The sequence below is a fragment of the Pleurodeles waltl genome, chromosome 3_1 (genome assembly GCF_031143425.1).
Source record: "Pleurodeles waltl isolate 20211129_DDA chromosome 3_1, aPleWal1.hap1.20221129, whole genome shotgun sequence".
NCBI classification, from domain to species: domain Eukaryota; kingdom Metazoa; phylum Chordata; class Amphibia; order Caudata; family Salamandridae; genus Pleurodeles; species Pleurodeles waltl.
This window is the reverse complement of record NC_090440.1, coordinates 1,865,810,197-1,865,834,023: the sequence shown is the minus strand read 5'-3', so window position 1 is coordinate 1,865,834,023 and position 23,827 is coordinate 1,865,810,197. Positions and strand designations below refer to the sequence as shown.

The window sequence follows — 23,827 nt, the reverse complement described above, 5'->3', positions numbered from 1 at the left end:
CCAGAGGCCCCACAATGTCAATTCCTACCCTTTCAAAGGGAGTACTGACTACCGGTAAAGGTTGGAGGGGAGCTTTGCATTTCCCCCCACTCTTGCCACTTGCCTGACAAGTCTGACAAGATCTACAATAAGCAGCCGACTGCTTGTTCATCAAGGGCCAGTAAAAGTGGGAGACAAGCCTCTTATAGGTCTTGTCCTGCCCTAGATGTCCTGCCAAAGGCACATCATGAGCCAAACCCAGTAGGAAGGTCCTGAAGTCCTGGGGTACCACCAGCATACGAGCTGACCCCGGCTCAGGAACCTTAGGCTCACTATATAAGAGGCCATCCTCCCAATAAATCAGGTGAGTACCTGGCGCCTTGCCAGCCGCCTGGGCTGCAGCCTGCTGCCGCAGTCCCTCAAGAGTAGGGCACTCCTTCTGCGCTGTGCAGAATACTTCCCTGGTGGGTCCCCCTTCCTGCTGCCACTGCGACAGCTCAGGGACCTCCCCCAGTTCAGCCACCTGTTCCCCTGTAGGTTCCGGGGCATCACCCTCAGGCTCTGCCTCCTCCCGGACCGTGGGAACTTCTGGGGCGGGTTTCCCGCGCCTCCTGCCTTTCCTCTTCTTGGCGGTCCCCTGGGCCACTGTTTCAGGCTCCAGGGGCTCTTGACTACCCTGATTGGCTGCCATAGACCGGGTGGATACGCATACCCACCCAGGCAGACCCAACATCTCCAAGTGAGACCTGTGTTCCACCTCCTTCCAAGGGGAATCTTCCAGGTCGTTGCCTAGCAAACAATCAACAGGCATGGTTGGACTCACAGCTACTTTCCAGGAACCTGAGACCCCCCCCCATTCAAAGGGAACCTGCGCCACTCTGCAGAGGCGCTCAGAATTGTCTACTGCAACTACTTGGTGAAGTACCCGGGGATCAATCTGCTCTTCAGACACCAGGTGACTCCTCACTGTAGTCACACTGGCTCCTGTGTCTCTTAGAGCCTCCACCCTCTGTCCATTGATGGTCACCCATTGCCTGTACTTCTTAGTGTTATCAGGCACTAGGTTTCTCTGGACCATCTCACTGTCCCCTAGTGAGACAAGGGTCATTTCTGCTGGTTCCCACCCACCTGAAACCAACTCCTCCCCAAGCGCTACACTGGCCAAACCCTGGGACGGTGCACCAGTGGGTGCCGGTGTACTTTTGGGGCATTTGGGGTCCCCCCTCACATGACCCACCTGGTCACATGAATAGCACTTACGTAGGGGACCACCTGTCACTGGCTTCCCTTTGGAAAACCATGACTTCCTTTCACTGGGGGGTTGGGAATCCTTACCCTGGGAATCAGTTTGGGGCCCTTTAGAGAACTCATCCTGTTTGCCCTTACCCCCCCCTTTCTTCTGAGAGGGACCCTGCCCACCCTTGGCGTGGTCTCCCCCATACCTCTTCTGGACCCTGGTGCTCTCCCAGCGGTCCGCTTCCTGGGCAAGCTTCCTGGGGTCAGTCAGCTTGCTGTCAATGAGGTGCTGGCGCAGCTCTGGAAAACATAAACTGTACAAGTGCTCCCAAGCAATTAAATTGTAAAGCCCCTCATATGTGTTTACCTTACTGCCCTTCACCCAACCATCCAGTGACCTGCAACAAGAATCAACACATTCCAACCATGTTTGGGATTCCTTTCTTTTGTAGGACCTAAACTTCTCCTTGTACTGCTCAGGGGTGAGACCATACCTGGTAAGTAAGGCCTCCTTCATGGCAGGGTAGGTGAGACTCTGAGCATCCCCTAAGGCCGTCAGTGTGTCCCTCCCCTCTGCCTCAAAATGCTTCCACAGGGCTGCCCCCCAATGAGCTTCAGGGACCAGGTTCATGTGGAGAGCTGACTCATAACCCTTGAACCACAAGTAGATATCATCCTCCCTCTTATAATCCCTTACAAGGTCTTTTGGGATGTGTACCCTTCTCTCAGGCTGCACTGTAGAATTGCTGCCACCATCCTTACTGGACTGACTCCTCTGATCAATCTCTTTTAAACTGAGCTCATGAGCCATGTTTATCTTCCTTTCCTCAAGGGCCAGCTTCCTCTGTTCCACCTCTAGACTGAGCTTTTTCAGCTCCAATTGGTACTCCCTCTCTGCCTGTCTGTCCTGTAACTCTCCAGGTGTCAGACTCTTGGAGGACACACTGCTACCTGCCCTGGAGATTCTCCCCTGAGACATAGCAGGCCCACCCACTACATCAGTGTGAGTGACTTGCAACTCCTCTTCCCCCTCTGGCTCCTCATCTGTGTGCCCCTCAGCTGCTTTGGCTGTCACCCAGGCCCTCAGCGCCTTTTGCAGCTCATCCTTCTTGGATGAGCTCTTAATGGGACAGCCAACATTACTACAAAACTGCTTCAACTGAGCCACTTTGTAGCTCTCCAATTTCTCCAAGTCAAAAGCAGCTTCAGCTAGGGCATCTCCAGACTGAGACATGATGAGAGGTTAAAAAAAATATGCACAGTTCCAAAAACAGAAAAGCAAGTTCTCAAATGAAGTTCCAGAAAAGTCAATCACGGGATCAGCGAAAAAAAAGAAACTGAATGCAGAGAAAAAACAGTCCAAAAAAAACAAAAAAAATCACAAGACTAGTAGTATGTGGTCACGTAGTGGTCTGAGATCAAAACCGTAGTGTACACTTAATTACTGTATGTCAAGTACAAATACAAGTCCAATCCCGACCGCTGGTCACCAATGTTAGAAATGGGGTCTTTGGTTGACAGTCCGGTTACCCCCTGTTCAAGCAAGGACCCTCACTCTAGTTAGGATAAAAGAGAATCACCCTCAGCTAACCCCTGCTTAACCCCTTGGTAGCTTGGCAGAGCAGTAGGCTTAACCTCAGAGTGCTAGGTGTAAAGTATTTGTACCAACACACACAGTAACTCAATGAAAACACTACAAAATGACACAACACCAGTTTAGAAAAATAGGAAATATTTATCTAGACAAAACAAGACCAAAACGACAAAAATCCAACATACACAAGTCAAGTTATGATTTTTTAAAGGTTTAAAATAAAAAGAGTCTTTAGGTAGTTGTAACACCACACTAGCGCTGCTAGCGTGAAAATTTACCTGGTTTGCGTCAAAAATAACCCCGCACGGGCGGTGTGCGTCGAAAGTAACCCTGCACGGCTGTGTGCGTCGAAAACAACTCGGCACGGCGGTGCGTGTTGAAAAAGCCAGCCACACGACGATCCGAAAGTCCCGCGGCGCAGGGTGCGATCTCTCAGCCTCCGTCAGCGATGCTGCGCGTCGTTTCTCCTGCTCCGGGCGTCGGTTTTTCGGTCGCGTTTCCTGCGGCGTCGTTTCTCAGCTGCGGAACCGGCGTCGCGTCGTTTTCTCAGCCGCGATCGGATTCGCGTCGATCTTTTCTCCGCACGGCGCTCGGTGCGTGTATTTTTGTCCTTAGGCTGCCAGCCTCTCCTTTCAGGGTCCCAGGAACTGGAAGGGCACCACAGAGCAGAGTAGGGGTCTCTCCAGAGACTCCAGGTGCTGGCAGGAAGAAGTCTTTGCTATCCCTGAGACTTCAACAACAGGAGGCAAGCTCTACATCAAGCCCTTGGAGATTTCTTCTTCAAGATGGAAGGCACACAAAGTCCAGTCTTTGCCCTCTTACTCTGGCAGAAGCAGCACTGCAGGAAAGCTCCACAAAGCACAGTCACAGGCAGGGCAGCACTTTTTCCTCAGCTATCAGCTCTTCTCCAGGCAGAGGTTCCTCTTGGTTCCAGAAGTGTTTCTAAAGTTTGTAAGTTTGGGTGCCCTTCTTATACCCATTTTAGTCTTTGAAGTCACCTTTCTTCAAAGGGGACTCACACCTTCTTGTGAAATCCTGCCTTGCCCAGGCAAGGCCTCAGACACACACCAGGGAGCTGGAGACAGCATTGTCAGAGGCAGGCACAGTCCTTTCAGATGAGAGTGACCACTCCACCCCTCCCTCCTAGCAGAGATAGCTAATCAGGAAATGCAGATCACACCCCAGCTCCCTTTGTGTCACTGTCTGGTGTGAGGTGAAAAACAACCCAACTGTCAAACTGACCCAGACAGGGAATCCACAAACAAGGCAGAGTCACAGAATGGTTTAAGCAAGAAACTGCTCACTTTCTAAAAGTGGCATTTCCACACGCACAATCTTAAAATCAACTTTACTAAAAGATGTATTTTTAAATTGTGAGTTCAGGGATCCCAAACTCCACATGTCCATCTACTCTCTAGGGGAATCTACACTTTAATCATATTTAAAGGTAGCCCCCATATTATCCTATGAGAGAGAGACAGACCTTGCAACAGTGAAAACGAAATTGGCAGTATTTTCACTGTCAGGACATATAAACCACATTACTATATGTCCTACCTCATCCATACACTGCACCCTGCCCTTGGGGCTACCTAGGGCCTACCTTAGGGGTGCCTTACATGTAAGGAAAGGGAAGGTTTAGGCCTGGCAAGTGGGTACACTTGCCAAGTCGAATTTAAAGTGTAAAAATACACATACAGACACTGCAGTGGCAGGTCTGAGACATGATTACAGAGCTACTTATGTGGGTGGCACAACCAGTGCTGCAGGCCCACTAGTAGCATTTGATTTACAGGCCCTGGCACCTCTAGTGCACCTTACTAGGGACTTACTAGTAACTCAAATATGCCAATCATGGATGAACCACTTACATACAATTTAAACAGGAGCACTTGCACTTTAGCACTGGTTAGCAGTGGTAAAGTGCCCAGAGTAACAAAAACCGCAAAATCAGAGTCCAGCACACATCAACAACCTGGGGAACAGAGGCAAAAAGTTAAGGGAGACCACGCCAAGGATGAAAAGTCTAACAGACTTCCTCACAGGGGACCCAGTAGCTCACTGGCTAGTGACCACGTGGTCCCCTTGGTCACTTTCCTGGAATAAATATGGTACCTCTGGCACACTGACCGTCACTGGACTTCAAAGGAGGATGAGAAGAAGACCACTTTGTACAAGTTGGAGTGCACAAAGAGAGGCTGCGATGCCAGAGTGACTGCACCTACTGCAGTTTGGGCTAGAGGAGTTTGGACCCTCTTCTGCATGCCTAGCTTGGGGAAAAGTTAATTCCTAGCCCACACATCAGAGACTCCAAGTGTGTAGGAGGCTGGCCATCTATGTAGTGTGCAAAACTAGGCACACTGTGCAGGGGGTCCAGGCAACCACATGTTGGTTTACAGAGGAAAAAACTAGACCACCTACGCTATGATTTTTATGGTAGCTCGGTGAAGTAGTTAGGCTAATCTTGGAGAAGTGCAAAGCATTTGTTGTACTGACAGTATCAATAAATGGGACCACACACTCAAAGAATAACTTGAAACCAAGTTACAAAAATACTTTAGATTGTTATAAAAATGTTAAGACCAAGATCATCAAAATCGGGTAGTTATGAACTTTTGAATTTTAATAAAAATAGTATTTTTGTCCGTAATTACACACCATAGGAATCAATGGGGAAAATACACATAAAATCAGGCAATGCGTTCACCACTGTCTCCTTTTGCAGGTATGTCGAGGTCGTTGGTGGGCACTGTGGACCAGCTGGAGAAGAATGGGCTGCTCCCAATTTCGGCAAGAGCACCTGCAGAAAGTCATTGCAGTTGGTGCCAGCCCACTGCAGGGGACCATTTGGAAAAGCACTACACAGGTTGACTTAAAGGTAAGTCTGGTGGGACCCCTTAGAGTGTCGAGGTCACAAGACCCTTAGGACAAAGCTGGATCTTTGGTGGCGGGCACAGAGCGGCCGGATACAGACTGAATGGGTGAGCCAAAAGCTATGTGTAAAGGTGCCCTTGGAAGCAAGAGGTAGGTCACTTTGAGAGGACTCTGGTGGGAGATACTGATGGCTTCTGAAGTCCCTTGACTGGGGCTTCCTCCTGGTTCTTTTTCAGTCCAGAGTGAGCTGTCCTTCTTGGTGTCTGATGTGAGGTGACCAGTACCTAGGGCTATTGCATGGTTTGGAAATTGGAGGGTGCCACACCAACAAACTTGGCACACTTACAGGGTTTGTCCTCACGGTCTGTGGGGTGGAGTTTGGTCTGGCTGCGGCATCTGGTCTTTGGTCAGCAGCCGTTCAGTGAAGTGGCCTTCACTGGGTCTTTGGTCGTGGGTTGCAGGAGAGTGATTCCCTTACTCTGGAGGGAGATCTTTTGTGATTTTCAAAGAGTGGAGGTCCTCTAGGGTTTGTAGAGTCTGTTCTTCACCCAAGCAACCCCTCTGCAGCAATTGTCAAGTCCTGGGTGCAGCAATCACCTTTCTGGCCCCCAAGACCTTTGGTACTGTCCGACTTAGTCGCCCAACTAAAGCCGGAGTTGTTGAACCAACTGTTTCAAGCTTTTCAAGTTTTCAAACTTTTTGTAGGCCAATGCTTGTTTGCAGTTGATTTAAAAGTTATTTATTGTTTCTGAAATCTGTATCTTCGGAACCCTCTGGTGGATTTTGATGATTAAGGTCTCTAAAAATTCATACAAATTAGCTCTATTGATATATGTTGTTGCCTCATTTCTTTTGTGTTGTGTGACTTTCTTATTTCATTGTTTGGTGCTGTTAAATGATTTACACATTGTTCCTTAGCTACGCCTTACTGCTCACAGCCACAGCTACCCAGGGTTGAGCTTAAGGTTAAGTAAACATACCTGACTGGACCCAAGATGCTATTTGTGAGTGTACTGCACAATAAGGCTAGCCAGCCGTATCACATAGTACTCCAAATCCTCACAGATAGAAACATTTCTTAGAAGGTGCTAAGCCTAGATTGCGTTCCTCCAAGAAACCAACCTCACTAAAATAGAAAGCCAGATGTTACAGAATTGCTGGTGGGGTAAAGTTACAACACCACTTACTCAGCATTCAGAGGGGTGCTAATTTTGGTTCCCCCCGGGACTCCCTTTCTTCCCCAAATTGGGATTGTCAATCCAGAGGATTGTCACATAGTACTGGGGGCAAACAGAAAGGTAAAGATATTGGTTTCATGAGCATTTTTCTACTTCCTGGTACCGCACCGCGCCAGTATTATCCACTATTAGATGGCAGAGTTTTCAATTGTATAGCAGATATTAATCCTCACCACATAAATGCACCCGTCGGGCCTCTTTGATTCATGGAGGGCTCACAACACAAGTAGCACCATATACTCCTGCTACTCTGGTATGCATGACTTGTCTGTTCACCTCAACATGTTCTTATGTTCTATGCAACTACATTACTGAGTGATTCACACTCAATAGCTCACCAAAATTCCCCCTGACCATAACCCACTCCTGCTGACCTGCACATGGGATTTTTCAGGCTCTGTATTGCAACCTAGAAGCTAAATGTTGCTGCCCTAGATGACCCTCCTTTTTAAAACAGACTTAGGGGATGCAATCCGCAACTACGTCACTGAGAATGCGGACACAACATTCTCCCCCTGGTGGAGTGGAAAGCATTCAAGTTAGAGATCTGAGGGCATTGCATTGCTAAAATGACTGGGGTCAAAGCCCAATTCCACTCTGAGATCATCAGACAGGAAGACCTCTTGACAAAGCTAGAACTGTCTAGCACTCATACGCCAGCCCCCCTGGATTGCTTGAGGTCAGAGACGGAATCATTCCGGGTGCTCGTTAAGCAGCTCAAAATCTACAATTACCTTGTTTATATTGTCAAGGCTCATGATGAGCGTGAAAAGACCGGTCGATTGCTGGCTTGGTTGGCTAACCCTGGCAGGCTGAGCTGTCAGATCCTTCAGATCAGTTGGTGTATACCCAAACTGGCATGACTGGAATTTTTCTAGATAACTACACCCAACTTTACTTGTAACTGAGGGTGTGCCGCTCTCAGACATTATTTGACTATGTCTTTGCTGCTAAGACAAATAAGATGCCCACTTTCATTCCCTGAGCTGGAACAACCTTTAAATCACAAAGACTAGAATGGGTCTGGGGAGCGGGTTCCTTGACTCGACATGTTTGCTACACATTACCACATTGGCACATGTAGAGACTGGTGCTGTTTTTTCGGCCACATAGAGATGGGCACCCAACAGGGTTGCCTTTTCTCACTGATCCTCTTTTCCATGGCCATGAAGCTGCTGGCCCTCACGGTTCACATATAATGACACTCTAGTAGGGCAGCCTACTAGAGAAATAGGTGTGGAGTGGGCCATTGGATGGATCAAGTTATACTTCTAACCGCACCGCCCTATTGGCCTTACTGCTCATGCCACGATCCCAACAACATGAAGGCACAGAAGGACCTTTGCTCAATACCCTCGCATGGACTTGTGTGATTAAATGCACAGGTATGAAACTCTCATATGTGAAAGATCTTCCATTGATGACTTGATTGCACCCTCCTCACAATGATGAATTAGACCGACATATTCAATTGGGAACGGAGGGGTATGGCCACAGTGGACCACTGGTATTCAAATGGGCAACTTTGGTTTTACAAACTAATGAATGATTATGCCCGCCCGTCGCCCTCAGCATTCTCTGCTTTATGGCTCGCTGACAGCTGAAATTCAATGAGCATGTGGGAGGTGAAGGTCTGGAACCTCCTGAACACACCTGTCAGAAGACATCCGTACAACGTCACGCTAAACTCAGGCAATCACTCTCATTTATAGGTCCCTGCTCACCCAAGCTAAGTGTGAGCTATCTGACCTTTGAAAGTGATAGGCCTCGCACAGATGATGACTGGACAAACATCCTAGCCAACACCCCTCATACTTCCTGATTCAAACTGACTCAATATTATTATCTGAAAAGGGTGTACCTGACCCCTAAATGGATTAATATGTTTCTGGGGGCACAAGTGGCCTGTCTGAGATATCCGCTCGAGGAAGCTAACTTCTACCATTTGGTTTGGGACTGCCTGATACTCACGCTTCAATTGGATGCAGCACTGAACCTTATTAACATTACAATAAGACAGAACCTCCACAGGACCCAAGCAGTGTTCCTCCTGGGGGTCATTCCCCATGCCCAAAGCTAAGTTGATTACTACTAAATTCGCTGACTTGGCCTATGTGCTAGCCCAGCGGCACTCATCATTGTTTTGGAAATTCCCCACAGGTTTCCCCCTACAGGGATGGAGATGGGAGCAGTCCAAATGGTCTGAATGTGAAGAAACTTAATTAAGGGTGGAGGCACAGAGAGGTCAACACAGCCCTGAGCACACACAGCCATGGGACCTGATACTTCAAGACTGCCTGTTTACCACTGAAGATGACAGGTTGTTATCCCTTTCAAAGGGGGAATCCTCAGAGGAGGGATGAAGCACTGGACCCTAATATGGGGGCCATGCCTTTGTTAGCTCCCCACCTCGATGCATGTTCCTGGGCTGATGCCACAACTGGTATAGCCTGCACCCCGACTGAGCCATCTTCCCATCTCAATGCATGGACAATACAACTGAGTTTGGAATAGTACCCCAATGACAGTTATGTTCATGTTTTACATTTAGTTCTTGCCTCCTACTCCTGGTGATTTTCTAGATTGAGATCAAGTACTGAGTTTCGACAAATGATGCCACGGCATAATGGATTTAATTGTGGATCGACCTCTCTGTTCTGTATAAATACTGCCTACTTACCCAACCTTTTATTGCAGAGATATCACATGCAGTTTCTCTGTACTATGTGATCACATTGTGCAAAATACTGTCCCTATGGTACAAATGTATGATATACCTAAAATTTCAAACAAATATGTTACAAGAAAAGATGTATTTCATCCTAACCCTTCTGACACCCTTATGTATTCAATCCTGAATTGTCCTTACTATGTCTTGTAGACTACTCTGCTCCTGTTGCTTCTTAGCTAGGTTTGTATTTTGTAAGTAGAAATACACAATCCCAATGTTAAAGTTGCAAATATTATTTCAGTGCATCTATCCTCGTCAGGACTTAGTTTGAAATAGTGTGTGTGTGAGGGTGTGTGGAAGAAACTAATTTCTGAATGAAGTACTAGATCTGAAGAAGAATACACAGGCAGACAAATATCTTCCACAGAGATAATATGAGAATGGAATTCCAAAAGTGGATTCTTTAGCAGATTTAGGGCCTTATTACGACCTGGACGGAGGGGTTTCCTCCATCCCAAATGTGACAGATATCCCGTCCACCATATTAAGATCCCATTATATTCAATGGACAACCTAATACTGCAGATGGAATATCCGTCACATTTGTGATGGAGGAACCCACTCCGTCAAGGTCGTAATAAGGCCCTTACTACCCACTCTAAAAATTGGAGGCTTAACCATAAACCAGACCCTTTCTCTCATAAAGCTTGAAGAAAGCTGCTATACTCTCACTAGATTGCTAGGGCCATTTGATCATTCCTTTCAGACTATTATATTAATTGATACAGCATACACTAAAGAAGCTTTGTTTTTACTAACGTTTTGCATTTGGACCAAAGCGATGCACAGCATTTTAAAAGCCTACAGGAGTAGCACAACACAAACAACTGCACAACCACTAGTAAATAACCAGCTTACTGAGTGCTAGCATAAGCAGCTTAGATTCTAGCAACAAAACTAGCTTTGATTTATTCAAACTTGAATTCAAGATATCCCTGTTATCAATCTAATTCAAAATGAGATCAGTATTGGATTGAATATACAAAAGAGGGTGAAATAGTGAGTAGGATGAATCCCTAGCGAATTCTAATAATCAGGGTGCACAAAACTAAGGTTACACCCCCCAACACCTTGATATGATGACAAAGTCATCCTACTAAAACAAACATGTAATGGCACACGTGTAAATACATCAATTCAGTACATGAAGCGTCCATGCTATAAAGCCTAAAAATTAAGTTCAAACTGTAGTCCTTCCCAAAGATCAAAAGGTGTTTAATTCACAAGTTGAAGTTATACATCCTCATCACTGTATTCCATCCGTCAATTTTCACAATCAATTTGTTCCTTTATTCATTGATTTTTTTATCCCAAATGGTCTTTTTCAATCTCATTCACTGATCCCAAACGGTCAACACGTGTTTCATCTGGGGAGTACCCCTGGATTTCTTCAGGACCTCCTAGAATGATAGGAATACAGTGATGAGGATATATAACTTCAACTTGTGAATTAAACACCTTTTGATCTTTGGGAAGGACTACAGTTTGAGCTTAATTATTAGGCTTTATAGCATGGACGCTTTATGTACTGAATTGATGTATTTACACGTGTGCCATTACATTTTTGTTTCAGTATTGGATTGAACTGTTGAGGGGTTGTTCCTTCCAATGCAGAACATTTTAAGGTCCGAATAGTTTATCTCTGATCTGATGTTCTTGTTGCTTCTCTGGCAGATTTATGACTGGATGAGCCTAATAGTGGAGCAGAATACAGATGTTGTGAGCATGCATTATCTGGGATCAACATATGAATCAAGACCCATATTCTACCTCAAGGTGAGTGAACTCTAGCTAAGGACTCAGTAATTGCCAGTAGTCAGGATATGGATCTATGAGTGAATAACTCTTCCTACCGATGCTCTACACTCATCCCAATTTTGTTATTGATTCATATATATGTGTGTGTGCCTTACTACCATATTTTCCCCACTCTTAAACAGCGTCTATCAACGTTTTGTTTACTTTGTACTGTGCATGAATTTCTAGCACCACAAATACCCCAAGATTATCTGCTGAACTGGCGGGAGTGGGTGGGGAGCAGAGCTCTTTCCAAAGACTAGGACTTCATCTTTGTCAGTATTAAGGTAAAGTGTGTTGAAGTCCTTTTAAGGTCCATAAAGATGACCAGGTACTTCATACAGACTTTGAATTGTGCTTGGAAGAGATGCTGACACTCCATAAGATAAGGGATGAGTTGGGTGTCACACACATACTAGTGTAAGTGTGGTTCAAATTTATGTAGCACTTAAAATATTTGCAATGTCATTTGGCTGCTGCTACTTGTCAGATGTACCATGGGCCAGGAAGGGCTCGCAATGGAATTTGCTAAGCTTTTTTGGAATAGTGGAGTCAATCTCTGCTGTAATCCAGTTGTCAAAAGAGTCATTGTTGATGGTGATGTCATTAATAAACAAGCATTTGCAATGCAATAGGTCTCGAAATTGAGAGAGTTAGAGCTATTGGCATTGTAAATGACAGTGTCTTTTACCTATGTGTTTTGATTTGGAGTGTAGTGGATGTATGCCAGGTGCCACAGCAACCCTCCCAGGCCTCTCTCTGCTGCAGAGAGGACACGACAAGGCCGTCATCTTGGGAGTGTTTTTACCTCATTCTTACAGACAGGCTGTGATACCCTAGAGATGCAACCCTTTCTAGTTTGTTTACCTACATTTTTATAGCACCAAACAAGCCACAAAGAGGCACCCTTGTTGCATTTAACACAGAGAATGAGGGGGTCAAAAGAGTTAGGAGCAAAACATATGGGGCAGCCATCTATTTTGGTGAGGAATTACTCCTCTACATTGGCAATACCAGCCTAACTTTTAAAAACATTGACTGTGTACAAAGAGAATAACAAAAGAGGCAGCTTAACTGCAAATGAATTATAGCGATTTTGTTAAGAATGGCACCTGCTTTCCAGTGCTATGAAATGGCAGAACCTGTATTATCAAGCACTATACAAAAAAAGGTATTCCCAGACTTCTACAACACACACCAGACAAATAGCCCTCGGTGAGAGGATGTGGTGAAAGGGCCAGAGCTGCTAACCTTGGAGCTGGCGAACACGGTTCAAGTCTCAGTGTCGTCTCAACCTCCTGAGATTCTGGGCAAGTCACTTAATTTCCCCTTGCTACCATAAATGAATATGTTCTTGTTTAATGTAGCCGGTGCTCATATAATGTGGTGTAATACCTTTGTATTGAGTTTGTGCTAACTGAATTCTAATTGAAGAGGCCCAGTTTACATCCAAAGGCTAGATATTTTTTGCTGTCAAGCTTGAGGCTGTGAAGTTCTTGGGTCTGGAGTCAGAACTCCTTTTCCACCATTTTGGAGACAACATCGTTTGCCATCTCTTGCCTATGTGCTTGGTGGGTGACCCTCCAAAGTTGATCAAGCGCACATGCTATCGCCTAGTGTTCAGCTCTGAGCTTGACAGACCGAGAATGTCAGAATGCAATCCTGACATAGCTTTTTCACCTCTTCATCTCTGCAAGGTTGATGCAAATGAATTTGCAGTGCTATGAAACGGCAGAACCTGTATTATCAAGCACTATAAAAGAAAGAATTATTCCCAGACTACCCCAACATGCACCAGACAAAGAACCCTAGGGGAGAGTATGTGGTGTAAGGGCCAGAGCTGCTGACTTTGGAGCTGGGGAACATGGTTTGAGTCTTGGCGTCGGCTCAACATCCTGTGATTCTGGGCTAATCACTTAGGGCCTGATTCTAACTTTGGAGGACGGTGTTAAACCCTCCCAAAAGTGGCGGATATACCACCTACCGTATTACGAGTTCCATAGGATATAATGGACTCGTAATACGGTAGGTGGTATATCCGCCACTTTTGGGAGGGTTTAACACCGTCCTCCAAAGTTAGAATCAGGCCCTTAGTCTCCCCCTGCTACCAGAAATGAATGTGTTCCTGTGTAATGTAACCAATAATTATGTGAAGCACTGTCATACCTTTGTATTTAGTTTGTGCTATATAAAACTGCAAAAAATAAATAAATAAAGTGCTTCAATACCTTTGTGTCGAGTTGGTGCTGCATAAAAATGCAAAAAAAAAAAAATAAATACCCCGCAGATGCCCGAAACCAAGGAGGATGAGGAAACAACATACCGCCATGAGTGAAGCGGCAAGGCAAAAGGAAATATACCACAAAGCCAATTATGCAATAATCCATGTAACAGGGTCAGTTTCCAAGGCGGTAACAAAGTCGGGGCAAACATAAAGCATTTACCAACAAGGGATGTTTGAAAGGCAGGCCCAGGAATGAATGAAAGTGATGTGCATGAGATGGGTGTGGTTAAAGCCCACAGAATAGATGACAACAGGTCGAAAAGCAGCGCTTGCACACTGCTATGCTCAACTTAAAAAGGGGTAGTCCAAGCAAGTGGGTAAGAAAGGGCATCAGAGCACTCTGGGCTTACCCAGCACACTGGGTGTAAAATGCAAAAACAACAAGGCGATGAGTGGAATACTCAAATTAACCTCAGCCACTGGCAATCGCTTGAGGCAACATACTAATCCATAATTTTTGGATCACCATGCCACCTCAGTTTGGACGCAGGCATAGGCAATCAGTCTTGACCCTGCTCCTCTTCGGAGCAGTCCAGTCCTGCCCTAAATGTGTCAGGTACACTCAGACATGGTTTCCTGGCTCACTGTGTCAATCTAATCAAGCTATAACTGTCTTAAGAGCCACTAACAAGGGCAAAACTGGTCCTGGGTTGCTTGTATTCTGGTTCAGGGAGGACCTGGCCTGGCAGTTTGTGCTGGACTGTTCCCATGAGGAACAGGGTCAAGACTGATTTGCATATGGCTGGGTCCACCAGTGGCATGGTGGGTGAAAAATTATGATGTTACCATGGAGGATGATCTCTTATGAATTGAGGATACTGACATTGTGATTTGTTTTGGAAATCCCATTATTTCCATCAACTTAAATAAGTAGTCCCAGCTCACAAGATGAAAGTCTTTTTCTGCATGTGAGAACAAAATTTGCACTCAGGTCTTACTTTAGGTAAAATAATCAGTCACTTCAACTAGGAAGGGGTATTATAATACAACTGGCATCCCAGAATAAATCCAGTCAGATAGTCCCAATGAAATAGGGTGTGACCTCTGCTACCTTTACTGCTAAGATTTTCCTAAAAAACATATAGGGGGTTATTACAACTTTGGAGGAGGTGTTAATCCGTCCAAAAAGTGACGGTAAAGTGACAGATATACCACCAGCCGTATTACGAGTCCATTATATCCTATGGAACTCGTAATACGGCTGGTGGTATATCCGTCACTTTTGGGACGGATTAACACTTCCTCCAAAGTTGTAATAACCCCCATAGTCTGCATTCAGCAGCGTGATAAGGCGGAATTAATGTATGTCTTCTAGGTTTTTATCTTTTCTTAAGAAGTAGGTGAACACCCCTCTATGAAAAGAAAGGGAATGGAACCTCCACTTATTACATTATTAAAAAGTCCATCATAACTGTTCTCAGTTATGAAGGTAACATTTGATACCATTCCAATGGAAACCCATCCTCACCTGCTGCCTTGCAACTGGGCAGTGCTTGGATCACACCCCCGATTTCCTCTAGTGTTATCAGGCAGACACGATTTTGTGCTGCTGCTTTATTTGTTAGCTTCGGGAGCCCAATTCTGGCTAAGAAAATGTATTATGTCACTATTGCACGAATGCTGGTGTGCTGTATAAATGTTTGCAAAATGCTAATGAAATACCTACTCTATTTGAGGCACTTCATGCAGCAATGTGCCCTTAGATTGGTCCCTAATTTTTAGAATAGGGTTCTTCGATTGTTGTGTTCCGGCCCCCCAAGCTAGCAGCTGCCCACTTATCACCCCCTCCTCATATAGGTGTTGCTCAAATAGTCTCAAATAGTCTACTGTCAAGAACCTGCTTCTCCATCAATTATTGAAGTTCTCATTTGGCTATCTCTCTCACCTTAAAAAAGTGCAGGATAGCTGCTTGAGTGAGCTTCAACTCTGCTAGGGTAAATGTCTCTGTCAATTCCCTGAGTTTCATATTCCCCAATTTATCTAAGAGAGCTTGGAAAGTAACGGTCTCCCCATGCATGGTTGATATAAATACTTCCCGGATATTTTCTCAGAAGAGGATTGTTTGTTTTCCTCAAACAACAAACTTGTATAGACCTTCATCGTTTGACGAACGAATCTTAGGCTAGCAGAGGTTTAGTTAAGGATGAGCTATAAGTCTGCGCCAACTTTTCGGGGAGTGCCATATCTAAACCAATAGCAGCTTGATCAGATAGTGAATTTCGGGATAATTGAAGAAGTAGTGTTCAAAATATTGTGTACTAAGAAAAAAAAATATTTTTGAGGCAGAACAATAGCGGGATGTAAAGACAGTGTATCACCTACACAAAGGGTTGGCCGCCCTCCAGGGAACTATTAAATGATGCTCCTCCTTAAACTTCTGCATTGCTCTGGCAACCTTAGGTTTACATTGTGGGACTGATGGATTACCTATATCTGCCTCTGTTGCTTGGACAACATAAAAATCCCCACCCATAATTATTCTCTTTGTGTGGTTCACTAGCTGCGATGACATATCATATAGTGGCTGAGGGTCGTCCTTAGGTGAGCTTAAAATGAAATTAATAAACTAACACCTAACACAGATCATTTGAACTGTGGCCACAACCCATCTTCCTGATCAGACACCACCTTCTCTATCTCACCGGCTAACTTTCTGCTAGCTAAGATTGCTACTCCTCTAAGAGATGCTGACATGGAGGAGTGGATCACTAATTGAAAAGGGCTACAATGTATTGATTGTAACTAAAACTTTTAAAAGTGCATCTCCTCAAGTAAAGCAAATGTCGCATTCTGCTTGACAAGCTAGTCGATAACTGATCTATGCTTTTGCAGATTATTCACCCCATTTACATTCATGGAGGCAACCTGTCAATTCAGAGTAGGCATGGATTTAAACATATTCTCTTATGGGAGCTGAATGTTTTATAAGCCTCTGAAAATGCACATGAACTACACCTTTTGCTTGTTTGGATTGTGTTAGAATTTGGGTTTCTGGTTGGTAGAAGTATGCACCATGTCCAATCAGGAACCACAATCCTTATCATGGTAAATCACAAACACACACTAAAGTAACATGTGCTCACTGTCTGGTAGCTTGGGACAGAGCAGTCAGGCTTAATTTAAGAGGCAATGTGTCAAATATTTGTGAGACACTTCAAACACTAAAACAGTGAAAACACCATACAAAAAGATAGCAAACCTGATCAGACAATTAGCGCTTACTTTGATGAACAAAACAAGACCAAAATTACAAAAAATCCAATAAGTAGAACCGGAATTATGATTTTTTAAAGAATAAAATGAAATGTAGTGCTTAAAAGCAAAAGTGCCAACCCAAGCTATATGGTTGCACAAGACTGGGTCAAATCTGAAAGCTCAGGTGACTGTGATGGATCACAGGTCAGATAAAGGGACAAGCCCTGTCCCGCTGCAAAGTACCTTGTTTGTGTGGACGTCGAGGGAGATGAGAGGAGCAGAGGAGGCGATGCACCGTCATCTATCTTTAGTATGGAGACGATGCATTGGCTCTGAGCTGTGCAAAGTCAGAGATGCATTGGCAATGGAAGCACTGCGCTGTTGGCCATGCAATGCACTTGATCCATGCAGCAGCAGTGACGCTTTGGTGTCAATGGAGATGCGCCAGTTCCCACTTCCAAGGGCGCAGGACTGGATTGACACCACTTGACATGACAAGACTCACAGATGGTAGAATCCACACGCTGTAGCAGGTGAGCTGGAAATCTTTTGTGTCCCTGAGACCTCGGAAAACAGGAGACCACTCAGCTGGCCTTTGGAGTCACTCTAGGATTTGGGTTCCAGTGAGGCGGGTCCAGTCCTTCTAACCGAGGCAAGGAATGCAGCAGGTCAGCACACCACGAAAGCAGTTCTTCCAGAACAGCAGTCCGGCAGTGTGGCAGTCCTTCAGCAGCATAGCAGCCCTTCTTCATGAGGTCTGAGGTCCAGTTCCTATTCCCAGTGGTGCCTTTGAAGTGGGGAAGACTTCACCGTAGCCCTGGCTCCAGACTCATTACAGAGGGGGTAAGCAGTCATTTGTGTGGGGACAGGACCCAGTCAATTCAGGTGTAAGTGTGAGGCTGTGAGCAGCTCCTCCCTCCAAACCCGCCCTGATGGCCAACCAGGGACCATCAAATCCCAAATAGGCCCCCATTGTGTGTGACCATCTAGAGGGAATACACAAAGTCCAGCTTTCACCCACCCTAAACAAGTGATCAGAGGCAGGATGCAGGCACATAGGTCTAAGAGCAGGAAAATGACAACTTTCTAAAAGTGGCACTTTCAAATTGTGACACTAAATCCAACTGTACCATTAAAGAGGATTTCTCATTGAAATTCCAGAGGTACTAAATATAACAGATCTGCCTCCCCCAGTCAGGAATTACAGCTTATTAAATGTAAAAAGGAATGCCCAATGGTATCCTACGTGTAGGGTAGGTCTCACAGTAGTGGAAAACAAATCTGAAAGTTTTTGACCACCATGACATGTAAATCTTGAAAGTACCTTAAAGGTGTCCTATGTCATAAAAGGGGAGTTTAAGGCTTGGCAAGGGATTTTAAATACCAAGGAAACATGGCTGTGTGACACTGCATCCTCGCTGCAATGGCAGACCTGGGGCATGTTTAAAGGGCTACTTAAGTGGGTAGCACAGTCAGTGCTGTAAGCTCACTAGTATAATTTAAGTTACAGGCCCTGGGTGCATATTTTACTTGGGACTTATAAGATAAATTAAATATGCCAATTATGTATATACCAATCAAACGATGTTTTAGGAAGATAGCACAAGCACTGATTAGCAGTGGTAGAGTGCACAGAGTCCAAAGGCCAACAAAAACTAATTCGGAAAAAGTAGTAGGAGGAAGGCAAAACGTTTGGGAGTAACCCTGTGTAGAGGGCTGTTTCCAACAGATAGATTTAACCAAACCTTGCAAGAATCCATTTTCTTCCCCCCTAAGTGCTTGCCACCGCCCCTCTTGGGAGCTGCTGGCCCATACCCCACCCCAGCTACCCTTTCCTATCTCCCTCTCCCTTTCTTACGCCCTTCTCCCCAAGCCATCTGCCACAACCCTAAATTGTCCGGTCATGCCATCCCTCCTCTCCTCCTTCTAGTGTGATGCCTGCACCTTGCTGGAGTTCCTAATGGTCAATCCTGCCAACCCGCTTAATTTCATCGACAGGCATCTATGCTGTCTGAAACTAGACCAAAAGTATTACTTTACTATGAGTAAAGTTAGACTTTAGGACTAAACTCAGACTTTTGGTCTAAATTGACCTTTGTGAATCCGGTCCTATGTTTCCTACACATAGATAAACAAATAAAAATCACACCACCATATCTTCAATTTGTTTGAAGTCATGTACTCTTCAACATGACGAACAACAAGGCATCATCTACATCTTTTTTAAAAATAAATTCCAAAATGGCTTACTATAAACAAAAGGCTAAATCTCACAAAGACTGGAATCACAATATTGTGTTCAACATTTCCATATTGGATAATGTGCTCACTTTCAAAAAATGGATATGGAGATTTACTTTTGAAGACACAAGAATAGATCCCAGTGCATGTTCCCAACAGTTTCCAGATAGTCTCTTTAAATATAAAACAGTAACTAAAAATTCTAATTGTGCTAGTAATACCAGAAATTCAGGTTCAGTTACATTTACACCATGATATAAATCATATATTCATATTCCCAGGTGCTGCAAATGCCTAAATGTGTTTTATGTCAGTTTATGCTCTCTTAAGATCTTAACAACTCAGCAAGTTTCCTACCAACCAAATGTAACCCATAAGAAAGATGAAAGATAACTTAGAATGGTGCAAATTTATCTATTTTAACACTGGATGTAAGATCATTTGTGAAACATATTAATAATAAATATGGAAAACATCTAGGGGGTCATTACAACATTGGTGGTAAAAGCTGCTTACCGCCGTGCAGAAGACCGCCAATACACCGCCGCGGAATTCCGCCACAGCTATTATGACCAACATCTCGGAATCCGCCGAAATTCAGACACCCACACAAGTCCGCCACAACAAAGGTCAGTGATAAACTGGCGAAAACAAAACCTCCACCGTCACGCCAACAGAAACACGCCCATGCTATTACGACCCACGAGTCCAAGCAGCGGTCTTTCAACCGCGGTATTCCATTGCCGGTACACACCGCCGCGCTCAAAATACACACACATCTCCAAAACTCCACCACATTGGACAATTCGAAATACACACACCTGATACACATACAAACACCACTCCCACACACCCATTACAATATAAAACACACACCCACATCACCCACAAACCCCTATGACCAAACATTATAGACGAAGGCGACAGAGAGAGCACAGCATAGACAACCCCACCACACAGAGGCACACAACACCATCACCCACACAACATCCACGCACAAAACACCACACACCACTACACATCACCACACTCATCACCACATATACCATCCCACACATCACCTACACCACCCCATAGCACGTCAAAGACACCCCAGGTTCTCCGAGGAGGAGTTCAGGGTCATGGTGGAGGAAATCGTACGGTTAGAGCCACAGCTATTTGGATCACAGGTGCAGCACACCTCCATTGCAAGGAAGATGGAGCTATGGCGAAGAATAGTCGACAGGGTCAACGCAGTGGGACAGCACCCAATAAATCGGGTCGACATCAGAAAGAGGTGGAAAGGCCTACGGGGAAGGTGCGCTCCGTGGTCTCCAGGCACAACATCGCAGTACAGCGGACTGGCGGCGGACCCCCATATCCTCCCCCACAACTAAAAACATGGGAGGAGCAGGTCTTGACCATTATGCATCCAGAGAGCCTCGGTGGAGTCGGTGGAGTAATGGACACTGGTAAGTCAAATCTTAACTATCATATCCCCCACCCTACCTGCATGCTATCACACACCCCCACCCTCACCCCCTCCCCTATCACTCCAACTCCTCACTAATGTATTAATAACACAAACCACCCATCCCAACACCAAGCCCTGCATGACACAACAAAGCATAGACACCCATCACTAAGGCATGCCCACTGCACATACCCATAACACCCCCTAACCATCATCACACAAGGCCCCACACAGGAATGCTAGCACTGGGGTACACGCTCACCCACCCATTGCACACCATGACACACACAGATGTAATAATCATGCTTTTACACCCCTGCAGGACCACTACCTAACGTCACCAGACAGGAGGGTCCAGACATCTCTGCCCCACCCACAGAAGAGGCCCACAGTGATGACAGCAGCTCTGGCCAACTGGATCCAGATGACCAGCCCGGACCATCGTGGGCCTCGGGACAGTCGGTTCCTCTTGCACAGGCACAGCCCAACACTGACCTTCCACCTTCTGGAAACACCAGTACAACACCCACCCAGCGGGCCCATACCTCCTTACCCAGGACAAGTCAATCAGCTGTGTGTCCACCACTACAGGGAACCCAGGATAACCCACCACCCCAACAACAACAGGGACCTGGGGGCAGTGGTAGTGGGCACATGGTCCAGGGGACGGAGGCCCAGGAACACAGGGGAACTGGGAGGGCTGCTGTGCGACAGGGGGTGGACAGGCCAAGGGAACCCACTCTCCACAAGGCCCTCTCCTCCATCATGGGAGCATACCACCACTCCCAGGAGATGATGGCTACAGTCCAGGCCAAGTTTCAGGAGACCCAGCGCCTGCAGGAGGAACAGTATTTGGGGTTCAGGGAGTAACTCAGAACCATCAACTCCGCCCTGAGCACCATCGTAGGGGTGCTGAAGGACATACAGAACACCATGAGGGACACCGTGGCACTCCAAGGGGCCCCTGACACTAGCATGGACGATGAACTGCCCACCACCTCCGCCGGCGCTAGTAGACAGAGCGCCCCGCCACAGGACCACCACACCAGCACCCCACCCCCTGCAGACGGAGAACCACCACGCAAGCTGTCCCTGAGATCCAGGAACAGGACAGAGCACGATGGCAAGACCCCCGCCAATAAATGAGACTACCCTGATTGTCATCCCACTGTCCCACTTTGTAACCCTGTCCATATTGGAACTGCCCCAGCTCCACTTCCTATGCCCATATGGGCAATGCACCTGTGAGACTAATAAACTGGACTCTGCCATGGACATTCCTCCACCATCACCCATCACCATTTTACCACCCCCTCCAATAAATAGCACTTCAATAAACACCCTTGAAGCACAAAAATCTCAGGAGTCAGTCTGTGATTTTGAAAATGTGTACTAGCTATGACAATGACAAAATCCGTTAGAAAATGTAATGTCAACATACCTATGTCACCCATCACAAATCCATGAAGGATGCAAGCAGATGACACACATTGGTAACCACACCTGTGAAACCGTAATGGAAATGTACAACTCAGTTACCAAATACTGCTTGAAATAGTCAGACAGAATAAAGGTAGAAGTGTGAAAGTAAATGTAGTAGTCAAAAAAGTGTTCTCACCTGTGTGTCACTGGAAATATTGCTGTATGACTGGGTCCCTGTTGTCAATGTCTTCTTCCTCTGCTTCCTCCTCACCACTGTCCACAGGCTCCACAGCTGCCACAACACCATCATCTGGACCATCCTCCTGCAGAAAAGGCACCTGGCGTCGCAAAGCAAGATTGTGAGGCATAGAGCAGGCGATGATGATCTGGCACACCTTCCTTGGTGAGTAGAATAGGGAATCCCCTGTCATATGGAGGCACCTGAACCTGGCCTTCAGGAGGCCGAAGGTGCGTTCGATCACCCTCCTAGTCCGCCCATGGGCCTCATTGTAGCGTTCCTTTGCCCTGGTCCTGGGATTCCTCACTGGGGTCAATAGCCATGACAGGTTGGGGTAACCAGAGTCCCCTAATAGCCACACCCGGTGCCTCTGGAGTTGACCCATCACATAAGGGATGCTGCTATTCCGCGGGATGTAGGCGTCATGCACTGAGCCAGGGAACATAGCATTTACCTGGGAGATGTACTGGTCTGCCAAACATACCATCTGTACATTAATGGAATGAAAACTCTTCCGGTTCCTGTACACCTGTTCACTCCTGTGGGGGGGCCCAGAGCTACATGGGTCCCATCAATGGCACCTATGATGTTAGGGATATGTCCAAGGGCATAGAAGTCACCTTTAACAGTAGCCAAATCCTCCACCTGAAGGAAAACGATGTAGCTCCTCATGTGTTTCAGCAGGGCAGACAACACTCTGGATAACACGTTGGAAAACATAGGCTGGGACATCCCTGATGCCATGGCCACTGTTGTTTGAAATGACCCACTTGCTAGGAAATGGAGCACTGATAGTACCTGCCCAGGGGGGATTCCTGAGGGATGGCGGATTGGTGACATAAGGTCTGGCTCCAACTCGGTACACAGTTCCTGGATTGTGGCACGGTCAAACCTGTAGGTGATGATTAAATGTCGCTCCTCCATTGTCAACAGGTCCACCAGTGGTCGGTACACCTGAGGATCTCCTCACATGTCCCAGCTGGCGTTGCCTAGGAAGGACAACAGCGACCACAGAGTCAAGCAACTCAGAGGTATGTACCCACAGCTACACAGAACACGAAACAAAATCCCAAAAGTTTTCTGTATGTGTGTTGAGTCCAGGCCTAGGTATGTGTGACGCAGTTGAAAATGAAGCCATGTAGGCCCCTGAAATGGCAGCTGCCTGACCTCTAAACTGGGACAATGGGATGTGAGGTAACTGCGCTGGCGTTGTACACTGTTGCGGTCGAAGACCGCTGCGCAATGCTGCATTGGTTAACATTGGACCATATGGGTCCCAGGAGCCAATGACGAAGTGCGCCGGCGGTGATGATACGCACCGCCGCGGACGTCACCGCTGCAGACGTGACCGCCATTTTCTATGTGTTCAATCACTCAATACCTGATCTTCAACAGGAGAGGACCTATACTGCAAGTGCTGCTGTGACTTCGGTCAGGAAGAGACAATGGCACGTGTGTCTGGGGAAAGGGCCCCTGCCTTCACTGCACAGGAGTTGGAGAAGCTCGTGGACGGGGTCCTCCCCCAGTACACGCTACTCTACGGTC

General features: G+C 46.2%; 1 protein-coding gene across 1 annotated transcript in view; it reads left to right on the top strand.

Annotated features, from left to right (window-relative positions):
- LOC138285684 (carboxypeptidase O-like) overlaps positions 1–23,827 on the top strand; it is a 237,326-nt gene that overhangs the window by 39,497 nt on the left and 174,002 nt on the right. The window contains exon 5 of the mRNA XM_069225949.1: positions 11,327–11,428. Coding sequence (XP_069082050.1) covers positions 11,327–11,428 — 102 coding nt within the window. The remainder of the gene's footprint in view (positions 1–11,326; positions 11,429–23,827) is intronic.